Source organism: Monodon monoceros, unplaced genomic scaffold (assembly GCF_005190385.1).
Source record: "Monodon monoceros isolate NGI ecotype Baffin Bay Population unplaced genomic scaffold, NGI_Narwhal_1 Super_Scaffold_6, whole genome shotgun sequence".
NCBI classification, from domain to species: Eukaryota; Metazoa; Chordata; class Mammalia; order Artiodactyla; family Monodontidae; genus Monodon; species Monodon monoceros.
Genome location: NW_021703783.1, coordinates 39,208,424 through 39,228,527, shown reverse-complemented (window position 1 = coordinate 39,228,527; position 20,104 = coordinate 39,208,424). Strand labels below are relative to the sequence as shown.

Sequence of the window (20,104 nt, the reverse complement as noted above, 5' to 3'; positions counted from 1 at the left end):
TTAAACTTTGACAGTTTCTTTTGCTCACTTAACTCCTTTGCCTGTGTTCTCTCCCAAGCAAAGGGGGCCCCAGGGAAGTTTCAGAAGTTCCCAGAACAATCTCAGGGTCTTGAAACAAAGATGGTCCTGGGAAGTTTGTCCTAGAAGTGGCATTAGAAACATACCCTGGGGGATTAGTTGTTTAGCCTCCATCCTGGCAAGGGCCAGAATTTCCCAGACCCATTCTGCGTACACACAGAGGGAACCAGGAACAACCTACCTACCACTTTTCCCACCAGTGCCCTTTATGTCAAGCCCAGAGAGGCTTCTTGGAGCTAACTTCGTCTCAAAATGAGGTATGTTTAAAAGGTACAATGTTTTGGTAGAAATCACTAGCTCTTCAGGTATTGTTTACTTTGGAATTAAGCTGTATCTCTTTCGAGGTCTTAAATATATTGCCTCCATTGTTCAAGCTCAAGTCCACCCAAGGTGAGACCCAAGAGTTGAGGGATCAATCTTGGCAACCTAGGTTCCAGGAGTTTTCAGTATTTCTCCAACAGGATTTTGGAAAAACTGAAGGTCATCCTGAACTTACACAAACTGTTAAATACTAAAACACATCTTCCTCAAGTCAAACTTAAGGGCAAGTTAGAATCAACTGTTCCCTTATTTCTAAGTTTATGTTCGGAATTCCTCTGGCATAATAAGCTCATGAGAATCTGAAAGAGCTTAGGAAGTAAAATGAAGAAAAGTTAAACATCTAAACATCTAGAATGGAACTCATGAAAATGGTCAAATCTTAGCCTTGTACTCCTGCATTTAGTTGAAAGGCTTCATTTAAAAAACCAGAATGACAGCAGCACTTATCTGAATTCTAGGTGGGATATAAAAGATATATACAGAAGAGATCTAAAAACAAGCTGAGTAAAGAATCCTTGAAGTGAGGTGTAATGCAACTTCATCACTTTATTCAAATCTTCAAAATAGTCTTTATTCTACATTTTTAGTATAAAAAATCCACAAGTTAAGTGCACCACAGTGTAGAGAGAGACATACAACGCTGAACTTCCATAACAGTCAATGGTACAGTCAAACATCACATGTACAGAACACAAAATTTAGATGAACTGAAATTATAAGATAAAATAAAATAAAATCCAATTTTAGAGAACAAAAATCAAAATATTAAGGATCCCTGAAATATTCTTAACCCTAATGAGATTTCACTGGACTCAAGTCATTTAGTAGTGAGGCATTCATGATATGACCCCATTAACCCAGCTCAGGAATTCTTGCGAGCCATGAGTGGCTGCATCAGACACTGACAAGAAATGGTAACCAATTTTTGATCTGAAAACTCCCCTTAATTTGGCTCTAGAGTCATCAGGCTTTTAAATGCATCCTCCTCCTTGCCCCTCAAATTATAAACAAACTGCTGTTTACAAAACAGTTTGCATCCTTTGTTAAAACAAAGCTCAGTTTTTCTGGCACCAAAGCAAATTTGGGTTTGCAAATTTGGTTCATGTATGAAGAGACAACCTACGAGGAGGGTCCAAAAGGCACCCTCCACTTTTGCTTGAGGAGACGCAAAAGCAGAAGTAATGGGGTCTGTGCTTGGGGCACAGGGGGTTTCAGAGGATCCTTTGTGAAAGACTAGTTAAAAGATGACAGGTGGGGAGAAGTGCAAGGAGAGAAGGAAATTAGTCTGACTGGCTTTCTGTCCTGCACCATTGATTCAATGGAGATCGGTGGGAAGGAATGGAAGACGAGGGTTGAGGGTAGGACATGGAGCAAAGGACGGAAAGGAAAAGGCAGATAACTAATGCAGTTCATTTATAACAAGTAATATAAATCAAAGACTTAAAGGAGATTAAAGACCAATCAGAATAATTTGGCAACTTTAATTCTTAGGAAGATCAAAGTTCCCTCCAAACCTAATTTGATGTTTTATTACTAAAAGCAAAGACCAGTATGGTACAGTATTACTCCGGAGGAATTAAAGGAAGATCCTTAGGGCTGCTTTACCCACATTCATTTTATGAATGGATACCTCCCCTACCTCAAAATGCTTTAGGGCGGTACTGCTACCATTACGTGGTTCCTTATTACGTTTGAAAAGTGCCTGAAAGTTTGGGCACCAGAAAGACACCCCAACAACATGTGTCTAAACTGCAACTTCAGGTTAATATGACTAAAGCAGTTACATTGTGAGAAGTGCTGAAGGTATGTGATGTCTTTCCCGGCACAGAGGCGGCCTTGGTTCTTCACCAGATAGTGTAGCCACCATCTGAGCCACCCATGAAGAAGTTTCCCTTCCGCTGAGTTACAAGGACATTGGCTCCCTGCATGACTGCAAGCTGAGCAGCATTGGGAGGGCATCCAGGGGGAGGAGGCTGAAAGGAAAAGACAAGGTTGATTAGACACAGGGCAGCTGTGGAAGGGAAGTGGACAAAGGTGAAAGAGGACCAGTCAGGAAGACGGCAGTGTGCTAACCCATGGCATCTCAAAGAGCTAGCTATGCCACCAATTCAGGTACAGCAAGTCTCTAGTCTCTGTGAGCCCAAAGATATAAACAGGAAACCCACTCACTTAAAGGGTTTCAGGTCCAAGATAAAGCCTATGGATACCTTCTGAGTGGGGGTAGTCCAGACCTATAGGCATTTTCAGGGCAAAAAATCACTCCTACTCACATTCTAAACTACAGGGAGCGGGTACTAGGTCCAGGGCCTTATGTCACAGGGTCCAACAGTTTTCAAATGGCCCTGGATAATCTGAAAGCTCTACCTGATGACAGCATTCTCACCTCATCCCTAGCCTGTGGTTATTGAGTACATGGTCCTAGCAAGGACCATTTGGGCTCTAATTCCCATACATAAGAGAACTAAGCAGGAGACATAACTAAAAGCCCTAGTATCTTTCTAAATGTAATCTAATGGGGATTGTGCATTCTACTTCTTTAATCATCATGGTTCCTAACACAATGCCATACAGATGGCAAATATTAAGTAAATGCTTATGGAATGAATGAGCAGTTGTTACTAGACCAGTACCAAAAGTGAACTGGAAAAGCAGCAGGCAGGACTCCTAAGACAGGAAAACAAAGGAATCTGATTAACTCAGACACCAGTGAATGTGCCAGATGCTACTGACTTGCCACAGTTCTGCCCCCTCCAGTGCTTTCTGCCTGATTACTGGACATCAGTGCTTGCACCAATACCAGCAACTATTACCCAGGGATGATGAAAGGATAACTATGTAGTCATTTCAGAAAGTTAAAATACACAAGGGTTGAGTTTTTTGTGACAAAGTCATACTCACAGGAATGTTTCCAGCAGTAGCACCAGCTCCAAATCTGGCACCTGCATCATACCCTCCTTCCACCAGCACTGCTGAACCAGGTGGATAGATGGGACCAACTGGATAATAAGCCATGGGGATTGTGGAACCTAAAGGTCCAACAGCCACAGACTGGGCCATGGGAAGATACAGTGAGGCGCCAGGAAATGCAGCTGACATGGTGGGGACTGTGGCAGCCCCTGGGTGCACAAAGCTCGGACGATAGAGCTAAAGGAGGCAGAAGAGAAGGCAACTAGTTACTTTGTGACATTTGTATTTCAGATCTCTTTAATGAGTCAATTCTTAATTCTCCTTGTGCAGATTACACTCTGAGTTACACAAGTTGCCTTTCCACTGCCACTAAATATTCTCCTGGATCACTTCCTGCTGCAGCTAATGTTAGGCTCAAGGAACGCAAACTCATCTTCTTAACCTCAGCCTGTGCCAAATAACATAAAATAATCAGATAATGCATTCTCAACCCCAACAGAAATTGCTGAACTATATAATGTTTTAGATTATTCATGTGAGCATTCTTTCCTGTTTGTGGAGAGTAAATAAATGTGTGGAGTCAGACTTAGCTAAAGACTGAAAACGTGATCCAAGAGTATTCCATTAATAAAGTCTAATAAACTGGAAGCACCTCTGAGTAGGCAGGTGGAGCATCAGTATAGGGTGGAGCCTGAGGAAGATGCAAGGTCTGAGGGTACACAGGATTCCCAGGAGGCTGCACCGGGTAGGTTGGCTGCGTTGGATATTGACCTGGAAGACAAGAAAACAATGCATGTTGCCTAGAATACAGAGTCACCAAAATACGGCAGGGCATACTGGGTAGCCTAGCCGGAACAAGCAGAAAGAGATTTGCAAACAGACCGACTGCCCTGAAGGGCCTGATCCCTGGAGCCAAGAAAATAAGCATCCTCTTTGCACCCTTATAACTGAAGATGCTGGATTCTAACTGGACAGGAAAAGCTCTTTCCAGGAGAAGACTGGTGTCAGGGGAAAGTCTAGCTGGGCCCAAGATCCTTCCAGAATGCAGGGCAGCTCTGGGAACCCCTTCTTGCTGATGTTTCAAGAGTGTGTCCTGTCTCTCTACTCTGGGTGGTCTCCAAAGGTCTGGCTGTAACTGACCAAGACCTCATGAATAACAGTGGTTGTGCCCATCGACCTCACAGGTTCCTACTCAAGGTCGACTTCCAAATAAAGTGAGTGGTGGAAGTGAACCTTGAGATCGGAGAGGGGGTTGAGGGGAATATCCTGACACAGGAACCAGGAGACGTTCTGGCCGCCAGCGAGGGTAAAGGGAAAGAGACCCGTCGGGCCCGCCTGGCCCGCTCACCAGCGCCGGCACTTCACTAGTTAAGCCCGGGGGCCTGCCTGTGGTTCCGGAGCGCGGCGCCCCGCCTCTGCCAGCTCTCCATTGGCCCACCCAAATCTCACCTCTAACTCCCCATTTGCTCCTGCAGATGCCCATCTCGACAAGCCTTCTCCCCCCCCCCCACTGCCCCCCCAACCCGAGCCCGCGGCTCCAAACTGCGCCACAGAGTTTAAGGGGGAAAGGGCCAAGAGGGAGCGAGCAGCCGTAGTTCGAGAATGACAAAGGCGTCCGGCGCAGCCCCGGGCACTGAAGCTGGCCCAGGAGCGCGGCGCAGCTCTCCCCAGGCCTGGCGTCCAGTGACCCTGGGCTCCGGGCCCGCTCGCTCCGGGCCAGCATTACTTCCCCCGGCGGCCTCAGCCGCCCCCTGTCCTTGCCTTTGCTGTTCATGGTGGCTGCGGGTCCGGTTCGGCTCGGCGTCGCGGACGGTTATTTTTTTCGTCCTCTTCCTGTTCGTAGTCACTTCCGTGTCACGTGACGATTTGTCCGCCTAGCGTCACCCGACGCCCGAATGCCGCTGCCACCGGAAACCCCGCCCCTTCGCCCGGCTTCCAGTAGCTGGAGGGAGGGCCCACGTGGTCCCGCCCGCTCGTGTTGGCCCCGCCCACTGGGTCTTGTCTTCCAACCCCTACCCTTGTCTCTCGCCTGGAAGAAAACCAAATAACAGGTATTGTCTCGAAACAGGAACTTCTCTCCCTTGGGCGCTCGGAGGCAGTACCATTAAACTATTCTCCGGAACCTTTTCCCACCTACGCACAGCACCTCAAGGTCATCTCACCTTGACAGTCTTTCCACGAAGGGGCATAGATTTCTACAAACGTCTCTAACTGCCTGAGATACGCTCCCCTCCCCAACCCTTGATTTATCGATCACGCGTTCCCCTCGCTCGAATCTTCGCTGCCTGTCCTGCCGACAGTCGGTATTTATTTCTGTGTCGCTTTCTCACCATAAGGAAGGGTATGCTGTGTTGTGTCCCTCCCGCAGCAGCTAGCACTTAAACTGGCATACTCGTGGTAGCCAAGCAGTGCCTGTGGCCCGGCCCTTCCTTTGGTACCTGTTACAGGCACCAGTACGGCATCTTACGTGTATTTTCTCCGTGTTATCACTTCTCTTCTAAATTGTTCTTAAGGGCAAAGGTGCCATCCTTTAAGGCAGCAATTAAGTTTTTCCTTCCGTTCTCCATTTTAAGATATCTGCTGAGCGCTTGCTATGTGCAAGTACAGAGATGGAGCTGAACAAGACAGCCCAACACTATTTCCTCATGGAGTTTACATTCTGTACTGTAGGAAGAATATTAGAAAAGCATCTGAAAAGGGAAAGCTTTGGAAAGAAAAGTCCTCAGTAAACATTAGAAGCCTGATAAATACTTGCTGATGAATGACTTAAACCACTGAAAAGAGCTGTACTCACTTCAACTCAGCAATCCCTTGTTTTTCTCTCCAGTATCCTATTACAGTTTGCAGAGCACCCTTAGAATGCACGATTTTATGGGGTCATCACAGGTCTTCACAGCAGCCCTGTGTGTCAGACGGGGCTTGTTTGATCATTCCTGTTTTTCAAATGAGAGAATTGATTAAAGAGATTTGCCCTAAGTCACACAGTGAGCAGGTTACAAAGTCAGGTCTTGAATCCTGGTTCCCAGGTTCCCAAGTCAGTTTTGTTTTGTTCTTATCACTTCACTCTGACTATCATGGCTAAAATACTCTAAAAGCCCAATTTCCAAGACTATTTGTATTTGGAGTTCTTTTAGGTTCCTTCCCTTTCAGTAGATTCATATTGTTTATTTAGTTCAGATTAATATTAGTATGTTAAAGCCTATGATATTTACCTTTTCCTGTATTTCTGACTCTAATCTTGAAGGCAGGCACATTGTTAGATATTCACTCATTCAACAGTTCTTCAGAGAACACTTACAAATGCCAGGCACTGTTCTAAAACAAAACAAAGCTCTTGCTCTCCTGAATCTCACCTTCTGGTAAAGGGGCTTGCAAACTTTTTGGACCCAAATTGACAGTAATACACTTTAAATCATGACCCAGTACACACGCATTTATAAATATACGTAACTGAAAATTTTATGATCTGATACCTCCTTCTGTGTACAATGCACTGTCATATTTTCTATTTCCTCCTATTTCCTTTTTTCATTTCTGGTTGTGATTTCACATCCTAGTAACAAGTCAGGACTCACAGTTTGAAAAACACTGGGTTTTTTTTTTAGTGGACTTTTACCCTCAGGGCCTTGCATTTTTCTTAGCGTGAAATTTGCAAGCAGTAGTTGGTTAATTTGAATGAACATCCTTGGAGGTCAGACCAGTCAAATCTTCTTCCTTGTAACCTAACTTTTACAAGTCAGATCCTAAACTGATTCCACCCTAAAGCCTAAAACTGGAGAGGTCATTAACCTATACCCATCCTAACCTGTGCTCTGGGCCTCAGAAAATAAAGGAGTGAACCTGAGAAAGGAAACTTACCTTTTTTCTCTTACTGGGCCTTCAGTTAGGGACCCTGAAATTGTGTTGACTATAGCAGCCCACGTCAGTGAGAGTGTAGGAGAGGGATGCGAGTTCCAGACCTCACTGTGTCACCAGCTAACTGACTTTGGTCCTCGTCTCCTCAGCTCCCACTTACTCCTTGTCACGTAGAAATCAGATACTGCACCACTATCCTTGCAGATATTATCCACCTCGTGTCCACAGCAGACCAAGGAAAAGTGCAGGCAAGCGGACTGTATTTCAGAGAGGTTAAGTAGCTGAACTAAGTTATACAGCTGCAGAGCCAGGCGTTCAAACACAGCTCTGCTTGATTTTACAAGCCTTGTTTCTAATGTTTACATTGTTTAATCTATTTACATTGTTTTTAATCTGCTGCCCCCCAAAGGTCTCAATTTCATTATCTGCCAGAAAATTCACAGGACCCTCGTGTCGCCTCAGGCTCTAGATCTAGGCTCTGTTTTAGGGAAGGAAAAAAGCAAAGAGGAGCCTGAGAAGGCAGAGGGGAAGTAGGCCAAGCTGATAATCAGGTTGTAAATTCTGATCAGGCCCTAGATAAAAGTACAAATACTTCTACCGGATGGTAAACAGCCATTGGCCCAAGCCCTCTCCCCAAATACCCTCCTCTGCTCCAGCCCTCCACTGAAACCCCTCCTCCCCAGACCTTTCCATGGTCCAGTAATTAAAGGGTTAACTCTTTTTTTTAATTGTTTTTTAATTAATTAATTTAGCTGTGTCCGGATCTTCGTTGCAGCATACGGGATCTTTTGTTGCTGCACCTAGGCTTCTCTCTAGTTGTGGTACGAGGGCTCTAGAGTGCACGGGCTTAGTTGCCCCATGGCATGTGGAATCTTAGTTCCCCAACAAGAGATCGAACGCGCGTCCCCTGCATTGGAAGGCAGATTCTTAACCACTGGGCCACCAGGGAAGTCCCTAAAGGATTAACTCTTGACACCCAGGAAGCCTGCAGGACCTAGCTCCAGCTAAGACAAGCTGCCCTCAGATTGGTCAGTGCCTCCTCTACAGGATGTTAGGTATTTTGCTTAACACGCTGGGACCGGGGTCTCCTGAAAGCCAGGGTGGAGCCAAATGAGATAAACAACAGAAAAGAAGGGGCTACAAGCCACTGTTTTCTCTGGCAGGTGGGATTAAGGGGCATCTGGCTACTTTCTTGAACAGGCGTCAAAAGCCTTTCTGTTTTCTTCATTCTCCTTGGTCCCCCAATGAGATGAAGATGTCATTAAGTCATCAAACATCCTTTCTTGAGTTAATTTAACAACTGTTTATCAAGCACCTGTTATGTGCCAGACCCTGTAATAGACACTAGGGAAACAATAGTGAAGAAGCACACTTAGTCCCTATCCTCATGGAACTTAGTCTACCTAATGGATGAGACAGAAAAGTAAACAGATAATCAAAATATAGCGTGATTAATGCTGCCATAAGGACAGTATGGGGTGTTATGAGAACACCTGGGTGAGGTATCTAACCTTTTCTACTGTGATCAGGGAAGGTGTCGTGCTGGCAGTGATGTCTGAGATGAAATCTGAAGGGTGGGTGGAATTTAAGCAAGTGAAGAGGGGTCCCCAAATAGGGAACAGTGTATGCAAAGGCCTACAAGTGGGAGGGCTTATGGAGAGGGAGGATGTGACAACAGTTCAGTATGGCCGGTACATGGAATGGGAGGTGAGGACTGGTCAGAGACGAAGCTGAAGAGGGAAACAGGTGCCTTTCCATGCAGGGGGCCTTGGCGCCCATGGAGGATTCTATCTTAAGATAATGGAGTCTATCCTACAGGCACTAGTTAGCCACCAAGAGTTTTCAGCAGAAAAGTGACATGATTATGTGTTTTTTTTAATGATTATGTTTTTATTTTAGAAGTATCTTTCTGGCTACCAAATGTAAAATAGATTAGAAAGGGGCAAGAGTTGAGGTGTGCCTGGGAGACACAGTTAGGGTACAATGCGGTAATTTAGGTGAATGATGATGGCAGACTGGCCTAGGAAAGTGGCATTTGGGTAGAGAGAAGTGGGGGGATTCCAGAAATATTTAGGAGGCAAAACAGCCGGACTAATATTGGGATTAATGTCCAGGGTTAATAAACAGGATTAATATCAGGGATGAAAACTCCATAAAGTCGAAAGAAAAATGACAAATTGGAAAAAAAAATTTTTGCAGTTTACATCACAAAGGGCTAATTCCCCTAAATATTAATAGCTCCTAGAGATCAATAAGTATATGGCCAACCATTAGAAAAAGTGGCTGGGAGGAGGGGGAGTTAGATGAAGGTAGTCAAAAGGTACAGACTTCCAGTTATAAATAAGTACTAGGGAATGTAACATGATACAGAGCATTAACACTGCTGTACGTTATAAATGAAAGTTCTTAAGACCGTGAATCCTGAGTTCTCATCGCAAGGAAAAACATTTTTTCTATTTTTTAAAATTTTGTATCTGCATGAGATGACAGATATCCGCTAACTAAACCTACTGTGGTCATCATTTCATGATGTACGTAAGTCAAATCATTTTGTTGTACACCTTAAACTTACATAGTAATATATGTCAATTATATCTCCATAAAACTGGGGAAAAAATTTAACCAAATTTATAAAAAAAAAAAGTAGCAAATGACATTTACAGACAGTTCACAGAAAAGGAAATGCAAATGGCTTCTAAACATGAAAAGATGTTCAGCCTCACTCTTAATAAGAAGGCAAATTAAAACCACACAGATACCATTATCAGATTGGCAAAAATCCAAACATTTACTAACCTCAATTGTGAGGCTGTGGATAAGCGGACGCTCTAATTTATTGATGGTGGGAGTACAACTCCTATAGGGCCGATTTGGCAAATGTCTATCAAAATTACAAATTACCATCCCCACTTCTAAGAATGATTCCTACAGTTATATTTGCATTCATGAGAAATACTGTGTATATAAGGCTGTTTACTGCAGCATTGTTTGTAATAGCAAAAGATTAGAAATAACCTATATATCCATCAATAGGGAACTGGTAAAATAAATCTTAGTATACCCATATAATTAAACACTGCATGGCTGTAACAAAGAACGAGGAAGCTCTCCAAAATATTTCATAAATGAAAACAAGGCAAGGTTCAGAACCATGTGCTTAGCATGATGCCTTTTGTGTAAAAGAGCAGGAAAACTATATTCATTAGTATTTGAGTAAAGAAATTCTGGAAGATTACACAAGATAGCTACAAAAGTGGTTACTGGGTAGGGTGGGGAGACAGAGGTGGGAGTGACTTTTCACTATACACCTTAAAAATTTTTTTAAAAATTTTTGAACCATGTGAATGCTTACCAATTCAAAACATTAAAACAATGTTGGCACACCTATTAAAATGGTTAGCATTAAAAAGACTGTTTCAAGTGTTGGAGACTATGTGGAGCTACTAGAATTCTCAGGCACTGCTGATAAGAATGTAAAATGGTACAACCACTTTGAAAACAGTATGACAGGACTTTAAAAGTTATATATACCGGGCTTCCCTGGTGGCGCAGTGGTTGGGAGTCTGCCTGCCGATGCAGGGGACACGGGTTCGTGCCCCGGTCTGGGAAGATTCCACATGCCGCAGAGCGGCTGGGCCCGTGAGCCATGGCCGCTGAGCCTGCGCGTCCGGAGCCTGTGCTCCGCAACGGGAGAGACCACAGCACTGAGAGGCCCGCGTACCGCAAAAAAAAAAAAAAAGTTATATATACCATGTGATCTAGTCCTTCCACTCCTATTAACCCAAGAGAAATGAAAGAATATGGGCATACAAAGGCTTACCCATGGGTATTTATTACAGCTTTATTTGTAACAGCCAAAAACTGGAAACAACACAAATGTCCATCAACAGGTCAATGGATAAACACATTGCGGTGTTGCTATACAATAAAAAGGAATGAACTACGGGTCCACACGACAACATGGATAATCTCAGTTATGCTGAGGGAAAGAAACCAGACAAAAGAAGAGTGCACACTAAGGGATTCCATTTATATAAAATTCTGGAAAATACAAACCATAGTGATAAAAAGCAGAGCCCTGGTTGCCTGTGTAAAGAGATGGGGAGGAACAGGAGGGAAGAGATGGACTTTGGGAAGCTTTTGGGGGTCATGGATGTGTTCACTATCTTGACTGTAGTTATGGTTTTCTGGGTGTGTACAAGTGTCAACATTTATCAAATAGTACACTTTAAACGTGTAGTTTATTGTATGTCAGTTATGCCTTAATAAAGGTGTTTTTTAAAATAATGTTGGGATGAAGCAGAGAGAATAGCCAAGGATGATGGCTAATGAACTCTTTTAGTGAGTTTGGGCAAGAGGGATGCTGAAAAGAAAATTACAGCAGAACTCAGTAAGTGCTACAGTACAGATGGATAAACTGTCCTCTGAGGACTCAGAGAATGACACGCCTCCTCCTGCAGGGTCTCCTAGTCCCAGTTAATTAGGCTGATTAGAGCTTTTTAATGTACCTTTATTGAACACCTACTATGTATTGGGCTCTTCACTTGTGTAACTAGAGAACAAAACGACCTCCTATTCCCCAGCCCAAAGAGGGAGTGTGGAGGTTTGTGGAAGAATCCAATCAGGCTCTGAAGCAGCCTTTTCAAAACTTTGGCCGGTCTTTGTGTAACTAAGGGAACAAGGATTACAAGATATATGACTCAGAAATGGATCCTCCTTTCTTTTCTTTTTTTTTTTATTTGCGGTACGTGGGCCTCTCACTGTTGTGGCCTCTCCCGTTGCGGAGCACAGGCTCCGGACGCGCAGGCTCAGCGGCCATGGCTCACAGGCCCAGCTGCTCTGCGGCATGTGGGATCCTCCCGGACCAGGGCACGAGCCCGTGTCCCCTGCATCGGCAGGTGGACTCTCAACCACTGCGCCACCAGGGAAGCCCGGATCCTCCTTTCTTATTGCTGGAGAGCCTTTGTAGGAGAGGCACTAACACTGCTCTGCATGATAATGTAAAGGCCTCACTCCACTGTGGCTACAGCAGCCTAGTAAATCCTGGGGCAGCGTCTCTTCTTTTCGGGTTTTGAGCAATTTTTCTCCGTGTGAAATCCCAAACCACCTGCATCAGAATCATTTAGTGCTTCTGCACCAGGGAAGTTGGGACTTCCCTGGTGGCGCAGTGGTTAAGACTCCATGCTCCTTGGGCTTCCCTGGTGGCACAGTGGTTAAGAATCCGCCTGCCAATGTAGTGGACACAGGTTCTAGCCCTGGTCCGGGAATATCCTACATGCCACGGAGCAACTAAGCCCGTGCGCCACAACTACTGAGCCTGCACTCTAGAGCCCGTGAGCCACAACTACTGAGCCTGCATGCCACAACTAATGAAGCTGAACTTCTTAGCTGGTTTTCACTTGGATTACAGGGAAAGTTAAAATAAAAAATTTAATGCTCTCCTCTATTCTTTGGAATTCTCTTTAGTTTTTCCCTAACTCTTCAGTAAAGAACAACCTTGTGTAGTCATGTTGGGGAGAATTCACAGCTGTGCCCCACTGTGACTACAGCTGCATTTCACGCAGAGGGACCATACCAGGTGACTAGCAGCCAAATGAGTGGCCGAAAACAGAATGAAACAGAGGGTCAAGCGAAAGACTTGGGGGACAGGCACGCGGCAAGCCTTACCTTCCATTCCACTTCCCCAAACGTACAGCCTTTCTTCCATATCCACGGGGGATTGGTTCCAGGACCCCCTCCCCTTCACAGATACCAAAATCCGAGGATGCTCAGGTCCCTTACATAAGATGGTATTTGCATAAATGGTAAAATAGTATTTGCCTAAAACCTACGCCCTTTCTCCTGTGTAACTTGAAATGATCTCTAGATTACTTACAATGCCGAACACAATGTAAATGCTATGTAAAGATAGTTGCTGGTTTGAGGCAAATTCAACTTTTGCTTTTGGGGACTTTCTGGAATTTATTTTCCAAATATTTTCAATCCTTGATTGGATGAATCCTCTGATGCAGAACCCATGGATACTGGAGGGCCAACTGTGCTAGAAGGAGGGGACCTTTAAAATGGAGGAAAACGCTGACACTTGGGTTTCATATACATTATCTCATTTAACACAAAAAACTCTAGAAGTAAGCATTATCCCCATTTTACAAATGAGAAACTACAACCTAAAGAGGCTATCTGGCCGCAAATTACACAGCTAGTCAGTGACCACGGTCAAATCTGAACCCAGATCTGTGGATTTTACTGAATTATAATATCTCCTCCTGGCTCCTGTGGCGAAGGGGGTTGGCAATCGTGGCAAACTGTCCATTTGTTATTCTCTATTCTATAGAACTTTGTTTTATTTGATGCCTTCAAGCCTATATTGCTTCTGTAGTTCACAGAAATAATAAAGGTATTAAAAAGAGAAAACAGGGGCTTCCCTGGGGGTGCAGTGCAAGAGAATCCACCTGCCAATGCAAGGGACATGGGTTCAAGCCCTGGTCCAGGAAGATCCCACATGCTGCCGAGCAACTAAGCCTGTGTGCCATAACTACTGAGCCCGCATGCCGCAGCTACTGAAGCCTGTGTGCCTAGAGCCTGTGCTCCGCAGCAAGAGAAGCCACCACAGTAAGAAGCCACACACCGCAATGAAGAGTAGCCCAGGCTCGCCGCAACTAGAGAAAGCCTGCGTGCAGCAATGAAAACCCAACACAGCCAAAATAAATAAATATTTTTAAATAAATAAATAAATAATAAAAAGAGAAAACAATAAAATTAATGGTTCTTGGAAAACAATGTGAAATGCCTCTATCTTGGGAGTGGTGAGTTTTATCATCCAGAGGATTTAGGAAGACAGAGTATAAGGAACATGGAATATGGAAGAAAATGTAGGTTCCAGTCCTGGTCTGCTCACCAGCTGTTTGGCTTTAGATACGTCACTCAACCTCTCTGAGCCTCAGTTTTCTCATCTTGAAAATTATTCCTATCTCACAGACTTGGTGTGAAGGTCAAATAAGAAGATAAATGATAATACTTCTTGGGCTGTAGAAGGCAACCTGGATCTTAATATAAGTATTAAGTCTATCAGATTTGATGAAGCTATTCTTTTGCTGCAAGAAAGGGGACACCCTTTGGCCACTTCCCGGACACAGTTTCTGTGGAAGCAGGAGTCAGAGGCCTTTAGCCAAGTTAAATGAATGATGGTTGATCCTGCCAATTTATTTCCTACTCCAAGTTTTATTTCCTCTTATCTACACATCTACATGTCAGGAATAAATTTTTTTCCCTACAATATCATTTTTTGATGGAAAGTTCCAGACTTACTCAGATGGGAAAAAGGAGGGGGGAGAATAAAAGCCCACATTTCTTCAGGATTTCAATCAACAACCTCATTTTCTTCTAACAGTTGAAGTGAACTTCTTATGAATAATGGATGATAACCTGATGAATATGCACACAGCCTATTATGCCTGTGAGGTCTGGTGAATAATTTATGAGCTAAAATGTTCCTCACCTTGTTACTGTACAAAAATTATGGAAAAAAAACCCTTATTTACCCTTTGAGCTGGTAAGGTGATCTGTCAGAGTGACAGCAGCCCAGCAATAATTTTACATCATTGCTAAAATTAAAGTAAATAGAGTATATGCATTTCAGGGTGGGAAGTCTATAAAAAATGGAGCATGCCCAGCCACGCTCCTTGCCACATGCAAATTTTTCAGAACTCTGGCTTCTCACCTTAAAATAGCCCTGTATTGTTAACAGCACCTTTTCTTTGATGGCCCATTCTTCTCATAAGGACTTCAATATAACCAGTCAAGGTGGACAATAGCTTCCTTGTTTTAGGAAAGCTGGCTAACCACAAACTATTGACATTGTAAAATTAAAGACATTAGAGATTTAAAAAAAAGAAAGTCCTAAAAGCTTTCAGAGAACAAGCAGATAAACACATGGCGGGCGTCGAGGGGGGTGTGGGGGGCGGGTGGAGGCTGGGCGGGACCCGGCCCAGAAGCACTTGAAAATGCATTTGCATTGCTGTCTTTCCTCACAGCTCAGAGGTTTTTTCCCTGCTGACCAACCTGACTCCCTGCTGTATCATCCTTCAACTCACTCCCACCACCTGCCCAAGCCTCCTCCCCTTAGCAACAGCAGAGATGCCTTTAATCTGGTGATTGGAGGGGGAAGGGGCAAGATTAACCACGCAGTTAAGGAAGGTGTTTGGAAAAATATGCCTGGATCCTGGAGAAATGTGGTTGCTCCAGGGCAAGTTTTGAAGATTTGAAATTGGGTCAGTTCTCAAACCAGGTAAAACAGGATCCTAAGGATTATCTACTTAGATTCCAAGAGCTTTCTAGGAATAGAGTACAGGGCCAAGGGAGACTCTTACTGTCAACAGAGCATCCCTGATATGCTAGGTGCTTGGAGGAGACTGGGTAAAAGAGGAAACATAAGGTCCTGTCCTATATCTGTTGGGTAAACCAATATATTCTCAGGAAACAGAATTAAAGGCCTATTAACTACAAATTATATAATGAAGTTATTGGAGCAAGGATGTAATTAAAATAATATTAATTAGAACAATTCGGTATTATTCAAGAAGACCTCTTGGACGGGATAAATCTTGAGTAGAGTTTGCAAAGAAAGGACGGACCCAGGGCTTCCCTGGTGGCGCAGTGGTTGAGAGTCTGCCTGCCGATGCAGGGGACACGGGTTCGTGCCCCAGTCCAGTAAGATCCCACATGCCACGGAGCGGCTGGGCCCGTGAGCCATGGCCGCTGAGCCTGCGCGTCCGGAGCCTGTGCTCCGCAACGGGAGAGGCCACAGCAGTGAGAGGCCCGCGTACTAGAAAAAAAAAAAGAAAGGACCCAACTGAATGGAAAGATTGGAGGTGTACATGGCCAGGCCTTCCTGATCTGGGCCCTGCCTATCTTTCCAACTGCATTTTGTGCAATTCTCCCCTGTCACTTGCTGTGTTCCAGCCATATTGATCCTCTTTCAGTTTCTTGAACAACAAATTTATTCCTGCCTCATTGCCTCTGCTGTTCCTTCGGTCTCCTGCTTATTACATCTTTTAAACTTTGCCTTATATATGACTTCCTCAGGGAGGCCTTCCCTGCCCCCAGTGTTATTCTCTCTCATATCACCTTCTGGTTTTCTTAATCATCACGTGTAATGATATATTTCTGTGTTTATTTTTTGTTTAACATCTGTTTCCCCGGAAGACCATAAATTCCAAGAAAGCTGTCTGTTTTGTTTACCACTGGACACTTACCATCCAGCCCAGTGTTTGGCACATAGTAGACAATAAATATTTGTTGAATAAATGTAGGCTCAGAGGCATGGGAAGTGGAGTGAAGGAGAAAAAAAGAAAATGTGCTGGGCTGAGGATACTGTTCACTCAGCCATGGAAATATTTGTACTGTTGACATTTTTTTCTGATTATAAAATATATACTTATTCTAAAAATCTTATATTTCAATATTGCAAAAAAAAGACACTGTATTGCAAGTATTGGTGAGGGTGTGGAACAACTAGAATTCTCATACATTACTAGTAAGGATATAAATTGGTTCAAACATTTTGGAAAAGTATTTAGCAGTATCTACAAAAGTTAAACATATACCACAAACCTAGCAATCCCACGCCTCAGTATCTACCCAGGAGAAATATGTGCATACATTCACTAAAGGACTTATGCAAGAACGTTCACAGCAGCTTTATTCATAAAAGACAAAAAGAAACAACCCGAATGCCCATCAGTAGTAGAATGGATAAACTGTGGTATAATTATACAATGGAATATATGCAGCGATAAAAAAGAACAAATAATACTGTTAGACACAACAACATGGGTGAATCTCAAAAACATATGCTGAGTAACAGAAGCCAGACACAAAAGAGTACACATGCTGTCTGATTCCATTTATATGAAGTTCAAGAACCAGCAAAATTAAGCTATGGTGATAACTGGAAGTTTACTTAACAAGGAACACAGGGGAGTCTTCTCAGCTGTTGGAAATGCTCTACATCATGTTGTGGGTGGTGATTTTGTATATATATATATATATATATATATATATTGGTATATATATATATATATATATATTGTGTGTGTGTGTGTGTGTGTGTGTGTGGTACGCGGGCCTCTCACCGCTGCGGCCTCTCCCGTTGCGGAGCACAGGCTCCGGACGCGCAGGCTCAGCGGCCATGGCTCACGGGCCCAGCCACTCCGCGGCATGTGGGATCTTCCCGGACCGGGGCACGAACCCGTGTCCCCTGCATCGGCAGGCGGACTCCCCACCACTGTGCCACCTGGGAAGCCCGATTTTGTATATATTTATAAAATATATATATGTGTGTGATAATAAAATATAATGATTATAATAAATAATGTATGTAATCTATTATATATGTAGATGTATGCAAGTAATATATGTAGATAATATTTTATATATATATAAATAATTCATCAAGATGTACATTTAAGATTTGTGTACTTTGCTGTGTGCATGTTATACCCCAATAAAAAATTTAAACAAAAACGTAGTATATGTTCAGCATCAAAAATTTAAGCAGAAGTGTATACAATATAAAATTAAGGCTTCCTTTTCCCAAAGAAAACCACAATTAACATTTTAAAAAAATAAATTTATTTACTTTTGGCTGTGTTGGGTCTCCGTTGCTACGCGTGGTCTTTCTTAGTTGCGGTGAGCGAGTGGGGGCTACTGTTTGTTGCGGCGCGTGGGCTTCTCTTTGCTGTCTTGTTGCGGAGCATGGGCTCTAGGTGCGCGGGCTTCAGTAGTTGTGGCTCACCAGCTCTAGAGCGCAGCCTCAACAGATGTGGCGCATGGGCTTAGTTGCTACACGGCATGTGGGATCTTCCCGGACCAGGGCCCGAACCTGTGTCCCCTGCATTGGCAGGAGGATTCTTAACCACTGCGCCACCAGGGAAGCCCCACGATTAACATTTTAATGTATGTGTCCATGAACCCCTTTGATCACATCCATTTCTTTCTTCATACTATCCCTGATGTTCATGTCATCCAAAGCATTTGATTTATCTGTGTGTAGCACCAAACCAAGTCATATAGACTAAGAGTTTTTGTCTTCATGTGACAACATTCAATAACAATACTGAGCCTCTTCTTCACATAAAGAGCAGTAGGAAATCCGAAAATTAGTAAGTCACAATCTGTGCTCTTGAGGAATTTACAGTCTGAGAGGAAGGACCATAGGGACTACAGACCAAACAAAACCCCCCAAGAACTATAATACCATGTCATGTATTAGTTTCACAAGGCCAGTTAAAACAGATTAAAACTGGGGCTTCCCTGGTGGCGCAGTGGTTGAGAGTCCGCCTGCCGATGCAGGGGACACGTGTGCGTGCCCCAGTCTGGGAAGATCTCACATGCCGCAGAGCGGCTGGGCCCGTGAGCCATGGCCGCTGAGCCTGCGCGTCCGGAGCCTAAAAAACAGATTAAAACTATTGTACAGATATTTCCAAAGTTTCTTCACATACAGGCTCACAATTTAACTTCTTAACTTTGTGAAGTAATGATTATAGGTATTACCCTCTTTATTTTAAAAGTAATGAAGAAGTTAAACTACCTGCCTGAACTTCTAGTGGAAGAGTTGGGACTAAAACCTAAATATTCTGACTCCTAATCCGTTTGGTTACTCATAAATCTGCCAGGTGCAGGTAACGTTCTGGAAAAGCGTGTAGTGATGGTCTACCATCCGGTGCTGCTCTCTTCTCCTCTCCCCTCCCAGTGTCCTTCCATGGGAGGCGTTAAGCAACAATGGGCTGAGGGCTCCACCTCTATTCCCACACTACCTCTAACTCATCTATGCTTAGCTCATCACAAGGGGGGAGCGGTGGCAGTGGATGAAGGGGCAAAGGGGAAGCAGCCCGGGCTGATGGCAGGCTGCCTCAACGTTGGGATCCACAGCTTACTGGATTTACAGTGCTCCCTCCTCCCCAACTCGCCTCCCCTCATTCTTTCTCTTCCCCTTTGTTCTTCCAACTCCTTCTTCTTCTTTTTATTTTTTTTGCGGTACTCGGGCCTCTCACTGTTGTAGCCTCTCCCGTGGCGGAGCACAGGCTTCTTTGTCAACTACTTCTCCGTCCATTTGCCCTCAGCCCCAAACGGTGCCTCGTCTTATTCCTTCCCCTTTCCATACCTTCAAGAGCCTCTATTAAATAAACCAAACCCTCCTCGCCATCACTACCACCAAAGCAGAAACTTGTTTTTTCTCCGTGCCACAGAACTTTGTCTATATTTTACATTTCCTAGTCTACTTGGTCAAGAAAGCAGGAAAGCTGTCTTTAGTCAAGACAGCCCACAACTGCTCTTGAGGTGGGGGTGAGGGAGCTTTCAGGCCCAGGGTCCCCTCCGTGAGATGGAGCTGGGGCACGGCTGCTCAGAAGGTTGGTTAGGCCCTGGCTGAGCAATGTCTGCGTTCCCTCCCTTTTCTCGCAGTGAGGTCCCGGCCTGGGGCTTGGGAATGGACATGGACTTGACTTTCAACGTTGAGGAGGGCAACTGACCAACCCAGAAAGGAAAGGCGGCCGCTGGGAGTCACGGCCGCAATCCTAGGCTGACGGGAATGTGGCACAGGGTCCCCGGTCCGGACTCCCGTGCTCCCGCGGCCCACTCTCGCACCTTCCAAAATGGAACGACCTGAAGCGGCACCTCGGAGGGGGCTGCGTGACCCGCCCCACCGGCCTTCCACTCCTGTCCGGGGAGTGAGCCTCTGGGGCCTCCGGGGTGGCAAGGGTCTGAGACCCCCGGCTCCCCGCCCCAATCGCTCGTTCTCGCCTCCCCAGATCCCCTCCCTTCCTCGCCGGCCCGCCCAGCCCGCCGCCCCCGGCGGCTGGCGCGCGCGGTGCAGCATGCGGCAAAGATCTTTGCATAAATTATGCTCATGACGCAGCAGCTAAAAAAATCCAAGTAGCAGAAG

At 44.6% G+C, this 20,104-nt stretch overlaps 1 protein-coding gene across 2 annotated transcripts; it reads right to left on the bottom strand.

Moving 5' to 3' along the window:
• Positions 1–925: 925 nt before the first annotated feature.
• DAZAP2 (DAZ associated protein 2) lies at positions 926–5,258 on the bottom strand. 2 transcript variants are annotated; one of them, XM_029204396.1, is made up of 4 exons: positions 5,068–5,258; positions 3,959–4,077; positions 3,298–3,543; positions 926–2,372 (listed from the first exon to the last, which is right to left on the bottom strand). In XM_029204396.1, the coding sequence occupies exons 1-4, from the start codon at positions 5,078–5,080 to the stop codon at positions 2,244–2,246; spliced, it is 507 nt and encodes a 168-aa protein (XP_029060229.1). In that variant the 5' UTR covers positions 5,081–5,258; the 3' UTR covers positions 926–2,243. The 2 variants fall into 2 exon arrangements, with proteins under 2 accessions (XP_029060229.1, XP_029060230.1); XM_029204397.1 differs by having other exon boundaries at positions 937–2,372; positions 3,375–3,543.
• Between the last annotated feature and the right edge of the window lie 14,846 nt (positions 5,259–20,104).